An 8,076-nucleotide genomic window follows, 5' to 3' on the forward strand; every position below is an offset into this window, starting at 1 on the left:
AGTCAACGATACGGAGAGTGAGCACCTGAGACAGGGCCCTTTTCAGCTACAGAACCCCACCAGGGTTTTGCAGATGAAATTTGGCTCTTCACTGCTCACTTCGAGCTACATGGAAGGCAGCTTTATTTCAACAAGCTTGTTCAGGTTTCTGTTCTTAAATTGTTTATGCTGCTACAGCCTTTTTGGTCTCCTTTTAAATATTGTTGCTGGTCTTATTGATATTTTGTTTATTTTTGTTTGTGAAGCCATCTTCAGTACTTTATAGAAAGAGAGGATATAAATGTTAAAAATGTTTTCATTTTATTGAATCAGGACCATGGTCTTAAGGCATACAGGGCTGCAACCTTGCAGAATCTAAGCAGGTCTGGATCTGGCCAGTGTCTGGAAGAGAAGCCACCAGCGAAACCCTTGTATGCCATCTCAAGTTACTGAAGGCAGGATAAAAGTGTAGTATGTAAACAATGAGCCTAAACCATCATTTTGCAGAAAAACACCAGTTCCAAGAGTAAGTGAAATGGAGGCTAAAACGTACGAATTGTGCTTGCAAAAATGACTCTGCCAATGCTCTTGCTAAATAAGTATGGTACTTTCTGGCCTGGGGACAGAAGAAATTAATCCGTCCCATGCACAGAATCATAGAAGAATCTTGACATAGAAGAACTGGATGTCTGACCTGCTTTAGATTTTCAGCCATAATTAGATACTCCTTTAATAACCCAGTGATTACCAGCTGAAACTATTCTAGACATTAGTCTTTCTCATGTGTACCAGTCGTTTAGTTCTTCTTTTACCACTGCAATGGAATTCTGAAACAGAATTGTGCTTAAAAATTAACAAACGTGGGCAGTTTTACTCTGGCTTTAATTGGAGACTGGTCAGTCACACACACAACTTGGATGTGCACATTAAGCATGAATATATTACTGTGGAAGTATTTTTGTATAAAGGTAATCTCAGTGAAAACACACACAAAACAAACACACATACTGTCTCAATTTCACAAGAAAATCACATCTTACAGTTCATCAGGATAGCTTTTAATGCAACTTTTGAAGTGCAAGAAATCCCAGCTGCCCACAGGGGTCTAAGATTTAAGTACGTGTACAACTTTTAAATCTGGTAATAAGTTAAGTTTATTCTCATAAATAGATGGCTCATTTGTACACTCTGCCCATCAAGGAAAGCAACAATCTGCGTAGAAGCTCAATTCATTCCTCTGTTTCAGACTCTTCGTCCTCGTGGCTAATCTGGAAATATCGCAGTTCATAGGTCTCCTTGTCAGAGGCAACCACACGCAGCCAGTCACGAAGATTGTTCTTCTTGAGGTACTTCTTTGTGAGATACTTAAGGTACCTTTAACACACAAGGCAAATGATTTAAGGGTGTGATGTCATCTGTGCTCAAGCTTTTCACAGAGATACAAGACAGAAGTTCTAAGAAGATGCAAAAATCTATTGAGTCTCTGATCCATAACCAGAGCAGTGTAAGAAATTGAACTGTGAACCACAAAGTTCAGATTTCGTGTCTGGCATAAACTCATCATATGGCCACTATCATCTCAGCCCCCATCAGCTACATGGGGATAAAGCAGGACTGTTGTAAGAATTCTCGAGAACAATAGAGTACAAAAGTGTTCCATAAGGCACTATATAAAAATGCTATTTACCACATGAGATACAATTACACTCTAAGTGTAATAAACGACATATTTAATCCCAACTGACCAAAGAGTAGGTGAAAATCAGTCCAGGGATTGTCAAAATGTCTTAAACAGCCTCCCCAACACGCCCCCCACCCCCGAAACATATATTTGGAAAGTAAGTGAGACCAATTAGCTTCCTCTCAAATAAATCAAACTATTAGTTATGAAGCTAAATTGCCTCAGCTTTCCACCATGAAACAATACTACCACCTCTTCCTGTCCTCTGGCAAAATCTGATCTCATTCCAAAACAGAACTGGAATTGGTATGTGGATGCCAAATGAGAGGGAAGCATTTTGCCAAACACACACACACCCCTTAACGACAATACAGATAAACACTACTAAATCCAGGTACTGCAGGTAAACAGACTGTGTAAATTCTAACTACAGCCACACAGGGTTGCTTCCAACAGGAGCTTTGCCTTAGAACAGGCGTGGGCAACCCATAGCCTTTCAGATGCTGTTGGAGCCAATTCCCAGTTGGAGTCAATTCCCATCAACCCAGCCAGCATGGCTAATGGTCAGGGATGATGGGAGTTGTAGTCCAACATCCAGAGGGCCACAGATTGCCCATTCCTGCCTTAGTAGTGAGTGCTTCCACTCACACAAGAGGGGGCACCTGATTTTTTTCTGATTCTCCCCTTCCATGCTGTATCACATTCTGTTCCAGACGGTTCCCCAACTCACAGCTTTTCAGAGGGGACAGGGGGGCTGCAGTGGGTAAGGGGGGAAAATGGGCGTCCTGACTTACACAAGCATAAGTGCTATCTACTAAGGCAGCCTTCCCCAGCATGGTGCCCTGTTGGACTACAACTCCCAGCATGCCCCAGCAAGCCAAGTGGGCTAGGGCATGCTGGGAATTGTAGTCCAAGATATCTGGAGGGCACCATGTTGGAGAGGAATGCACTTAAGGTAAAGCCATCACTGGATACAACCTATTTTAAATATATTTCAAATTATTGTTACTCATCCCAGGCCTTCAGGATCAGGCTAAAACCAGAAAGAGAAGGATACAGTATGAAATAAAACACACCCACCTTTTCGAGAACTGCCTTTCAGATGTCACTGTGATCTTGTTCTTAAAGCGTTCAATGTGAACTACATTTCCCAGGTTTCCTGTTTTTCCATTGACTTTAACCTTTTCCTTCAGGAATTGCTCCTAATCCAACAAAATACAAAAAAAAAAAAGCAACACTAGGGAATGGTGCCCTAGGTGTGGAACTAGGGAAGGAACCCTAGCCAAACAACCCTTGTTATTACAGTCACATAACAATTCAGTCATGAAATATAGGCCAAGCAATACACCTCAACATCTCTATGTGATCGTTAAGGTATCCAAAATATTTGGAACAATATGGTTGCATTTTATGTAATAGATCTGGGTATTAAATAGGACAGCAACTAACCCAGGATAAGTAATTATTTCCTCCAGGTCTGTAACTTCCCAATTTCACAGCTCAAACATTGGTAACTACAGATAGGTAGAATTAAAGGTGGATATGATTAATGGGTGGGGAAGGATTTACCACCCATTAAAGTGGTAAGAATTTTGCTCTTATCCCACAGGCTGTTTTGACTGATGGGCAGCTATTTTATTATGAAGTTAACTCAAAATGTGCCCACACTTTCTTTCTGTTAACATAATTCTCAAAGATTATAAATTATTTAAAACAAGGTCAGTCAAATGTGAATAGCAGAACTACTTACAAAGTTTCCTGAATCAAATATTCCATCTTCTACAGGATGGGTAAGATCAAGGTTATACTTGCAAGTTGATTTTTTCAGCTTCTTGTCTTTTTGCTAAAAGAAAACCAAACACACACTTGAAGTTAGCATTTATTACTTCATTTCAGTATTGCCCTGGTTTGCATGTTAATGACATTTCATGGGTTGTTTAACCCATGGTCAGGGCTGTGCAGGAACAACAGTTTGTTGTTGGGTTAAAGCTCTGGGTTGTTTGACCGTCGACAACCCAGGGTTCTGGGCATTCCTGGGTTGTTTGCTAAACCAGATGCAGAACAGAAGGTGGGGAGGCAATGTGCTCACTTCCACATGGCCTCAATAATTCATGGGTTTAACAACCCATGAATCGTCGTTATGTGCAAACCAGGTCAGTATGTTTGAAGCCTAGCTACCAAGTAGGATGTTCCTCAAATTGTAGATTGTGAACCATAAGCAGGCCTCAACCCATGTTTAGGTGGACCCCAGTGCTGGAGCCCACCCGGTGCCTCCTCACTTGCCTCACCCCTCTTTGTGCTTTTTGGTTAGACCAACACCATCAGCACCCTCTGCAAATGTCATGCATAAGCATGCATGAGTGAGACATGGAGGGTTAGAATGAGGAAAATGAGGTTGTGCCACACAAAGCTGGGAGGACAGGATAGGAAAGAAAGAGAAGAAACATGGACAGAGAGGCCAGTTGAACATAAGGGAAGGAGAATTGGAGGGAGTTGAAAGGGACAGATGGTCTGAGGGAGAGGAAAAGGAGAAGCACCCAGGACTGCTGCCACACCTTCTTACCCCTCCACTTCTCTCTCTCTCTCTCTCTCTCACTCACTCACTCACATTCACACACACCCTCCTTCCTGCTTGGTCTCCTGCAAAACCAGGAAGCATCTCCTGTCCGAGTCTACAGGGATGGACTGTAAAAAAACTGGTTGTCTGGGGTGGGAATATGGTATAAGTTAAATATGAAAGAAGGTGAGAAGAAGAGGTGCTGAGTAAAAATACTTTGAGAGGCATGTGCAAGGAGGGAAAACATAAAAAAGCCATCTCTTATTGCTCCTGGATCAGAAATTCTGCCTGAAATGGGGAAGCTGAGTAACATTCTCTGAACTATGGAACTCCCTGGCAAATTGCTGTAGCAAATTCCAAAGAGGGGTTACATGTCAGTAGAAAATTATGTCAGTAATTGCAATCTGATTACGTAAAACACCACCTCTATCTGCCACCATTTTGTGACTGGTCGTCGTCGTCCCCCACTTGTGACTACTGAACTTCAGTAATTTCCCTCTCTCTCTTGTTGGCCCTGAGACTAGAATGCTTGAGAACTCCTACAGTAGGACAACCCTGAACTCCTATTAATTTTTCCACTTGACTGAAGCTCTTTAGTTTGTAAATTTGTTACTAAAAAAACACAACCAAAGAGAAATAAAACACAGAAATACGTTAGCATATCTCCAAGTGGCAAAATCCCTCACTCACTCTCACCACAGAGCAATCCAAGCACAATAGTAGAAAGCTCTTTAATCTCTGCCTTATGCTTTCCTCCCAAAGCACAATTATTGCTACTACGAGACTAAATAAGTGAGGTAGTATGAGAACCTGAAGCAGCAAGTGATGGGAGAGACAAAGGATTTTCAACCTGGTGATGCGTGCTGGGCCCTACACCATACAGACAAGAGCAGTCTTTTATTCTGAATTAACATCTGTATTCCGCCAAAAACACTGATTAGAATTCCCCAGTGCACCCATAAGGATGCACTGGGGAAAGTCCACTTGGGACACTGGTGTAGCAGTTACGCATATTAAGGAATAACCTTAACTGAGTGTTCTCGTGCATTCACCGCAATACTAATGGCATAAAATCCAACCCTGCAGTCCTTGTCACAGTACTTCACCAGAGACAAGCAGTTGCCTGATCAAACCAGTCAAAGACTTTACAGAAGAGAGGCCCAGGGATGAGTGTTACTCCCCCTTTTGTGGCAATCATAGTGGTGGGCTTTCCCCCCCTCCCCTTTTTCCAATGTATACATGGGGGAAATGGCAGCTCCAATTCATATACAATAACATAAATACAGAACTGAAGGCAATCATTAGTTACTACTATCAGTGAACATTAATTTAGCAACAGTATGCATTGCCATGGGTTCTAAGCCCCATCTGCATCATTTTGCTGAGAAGCCCCTATGCATTATAGGGACAAGTTCTGGGTTTACCCTCGGTTCACAGAGCTAGCAAATCTATGGGCTGTCTTCTCATGCAAACTGAGACCACAGCCATCAGGTTTTCTGTAGCTCAACACTGCAGGGGAAGGGTCAGTTCTTCAGGGATTTATGCTGTTCAGTCAAAATGGATGGAAGAAAAGAGATGGAATAAGTGGTGGGGAATGGAGTTAGAATACCCTTGCACCATCACTTCTGCAGTGGTTACACGTATTGATTTAATCACACATGTATGTACCAAGGGACCCCTGCTGCATGGCATATCAACAGACGGGCCAGTATACACTCCGCTTGTAACATGTGGAATGTCAAAAGGTGAAATTCAGGTAGCGTTTCTGTGGGGTGGGGGAACTATCAAAATAAAGGACAAGATCTAAGTGTGCAGTCCAATACACTATCCATACCATAATAATGTTATGATCCAGGAGAATTGTACAATATTACATATTAAAAGAGTTCCACAATTTTTGGCTAGAGTTGGTTAAGAAGTCAAACATTGTGATAGCCAGCTTGTTTCTCCCCTTGGAGAAGGCACCCAGCACCCCTTGCCTTTTCTGCAGTAAAAGGAGGCACAGAGGTTGCCTGCCTGGACACCAGTTGGCCAAGCGGTGCCTCAACCATGTGACAGCTGAACAGGCAACTTCTGCATCTCCTTTTCCCATAGGAAAGGGAACTCAGGGACTTGCCTATCTGGCTGCTTGTTAGTTTGGCCCTGCATGTCTAAGCCATTTCGATTGCCTAAGCAACACAGCAACTAAATCGCTGCCAAATGTGGAGCTGGGGAGGGGGTGGGGATCTCCACACAAGTGACAGGATGATCTCGGTCCAGCTTTGCAGCTCCAAGGCTAGAAAGAAGGCTCAGATTCATTAAGGTTGCCGGAGGGTGGAGACTCGTACGCCACAACAGGCAAAAAGGTCAAGGCCAGATCATTAATGTTGCATTGAGCAGGGGGCTGGATTTGATGGTCTTGTAGGCCCCTTCCAACCCTACTACCCTATGATTCTATGACTTCTGGTGGCATTTCTCCCTATCCTGCACTTCAAGTTAGCAGCAGAGCAGAACCACTTCGGGATATAATACACACCTTAAGGCTAGTTCTGAAGTTCACAATTTAGGCATATCAAGGGACATGCGAGCCTATGGCAGAAAGATACAATCTGACAACAAAAAGGGAGGACTCCTATCTCAGTGATAGAGCGCACGCTTTGCACACAGAAGATTCCACGTTGTCTCCAGTGTTTCCCGTTAAAAAGATCAGGAAGCAAGTGATGTGAAAGATCTGGAAGCAAGTGATGTGAAAGATCTCTGCCTGAGACTCTGGAGAGGTGCTGCCACTCAAAATAGGAAATCCTTGTCTACAGAGACCAATGGACTGACCGGGTGTAAAGCATCTGCTTCTGTTCCTGTGAAGGTGGTTTTAATAACAGACAAGAGTTTACTCAACATCAGGGATGTTCGAGCGATCTGCGCATGAACCAGAGAAGCCATTTTTAACCTGGCAGAGCTCCTATGGCTTTATCCGCAATACGACCGGTAGAACTGTCCCACAGATACAGCTTTCCTCAGCACTGCCTGCTCATGCCAGGCAGAGCTTCACCCGCAAAATTTCTGCCTGACCACATGAACGATGCACTCACCACTTGGTGATGCGCCCTAGTTCTTCAAAGGGGGAAAGTGTTCCAGCAGCTACTAACGTCGCAATAGGCGCAGTATTTCGTAACTATGTGCGACGCCCTTTCTTCCAAGGAGCTCAGGGTGGCACGTCCACATGCTCTCCCTGTAGACGTATTTACGGGGAAGTAAGGGGGCTTACTCAGAAGGGCTTACTCTGATAGGATTGTGGCCCAAATAAGTCACGAGAAAATCAATAGTGCTTATTGCCAACTAAGCGTGGGTGGGATCGCAGCCGTGGCCTTACACAACATGCTTGCGAGGTAGGAAAAGCCAGCGGCTCCCCCCCACCCCACCCCACTTTCTAGGCCATGTCGCTTAAAAGCGGCCCAGATTTACCGGCTCCACAGCCAGCACAACGCGACAGAAATAAGCGAGCGAGAGTAGTTAGCGGGGCCATCCGCCTCCCACCCGCAGGGCCTTGCTCCCGGCGGCGGCGCTTCCCCGGCAACGGAACTTACTGGCGCCATGTCGGCGGAGCCTCTCGAAAGACTGAGGTCGCCTCGCGACCCAGTTTTTATAGCCATCCGCCTGTGACGCAATTGCGCACGGCGTGAGACACGCCGACGGAGGAAGCCTGCATAGAGAGAGGCAAGAAAAAGAGATAGAGTAACCCGCGCGCTCCTAGTTTCCGGTACTATGGAGGACTTCCTGCAATCTCTATTAAGCGTGGTAAGAGCTTGTTGCATGGGAGAGGCCCGTGCTCGAGACGCCAGCATGCCTGCAGGCATAATAGGAGACGGTAGCGATGAATCAG

The 8,076-nt window shown here is 44.5% G+C and overlaps 1 protein-coding gene across 1 annotated transcript; it reads right to left on the reverse strand.

Moving 5' to 3' along the window:
- Nucleotides 1–278: 278 nt before the first annotated feature.
- Nucleotides 279–7,810, reverse strand: RPL22L1 (ribosomal protein L22 like 1). Its single transcript, XM_084847486.1, has 4 exons — nucleotides 7,781–7,810; nucleotides 3,411–3,503; nucleotides 2,741–2,862; nucleotides 279–1,353 (listed from the first exon to the last, which is right to left on the reverse strand). The coding sequence occupies exons 1-4, from the start codon at nucleotides 7,787–7,789 to the stop codon at nucleotides 1,209–1,211; spliced, it is 369 nt and encodes a 122-aa protein (XP_084703612.1). The 5' UTR covers nucleotides 7,790–7,810; the 3' UTR covers nucleotides 279–1,208.
- Between the last annotated feature and the right edge of the window lie 266 nt (nucleotides 7,811–8,076).

Source organism: Heloderma suspectum, chromosome 3 (genome assembly GCF_057233095.1).
Source record: "Heloderma suspectum isolate Gila_16-S chromosome 3, 16-S_ref, whole genome shotgun sequence".
In the NCBI taxonomy this organism is placed as follows: Eukaryota; Metazoa; Chordata; class Lepidosauria; order Squamata; family Helodermatidae; genus Heloderma; species Heloderma suspectum.

Excerpts from the sequence above, each read along its gene's own strand:
- RPL22L1 (XM_084847486.1), bottom strand. Across the intron at positions 2,863-3,410 it reads TATTTGATTCAGGAAACTTT|GAGCAATTCCTGAAGGAAAA; the intron begins GTAAGTAGTTCT and ends TTGTTGGATTAG. Across the intron at positions 1,354-2,740 it reads GAAAGGCAGTTCTCGAAAAG|GTACCTTAAGTATCTCACAA; the intron begins GTGGGTGTGTTT and ends TGTGTGTTAAAG.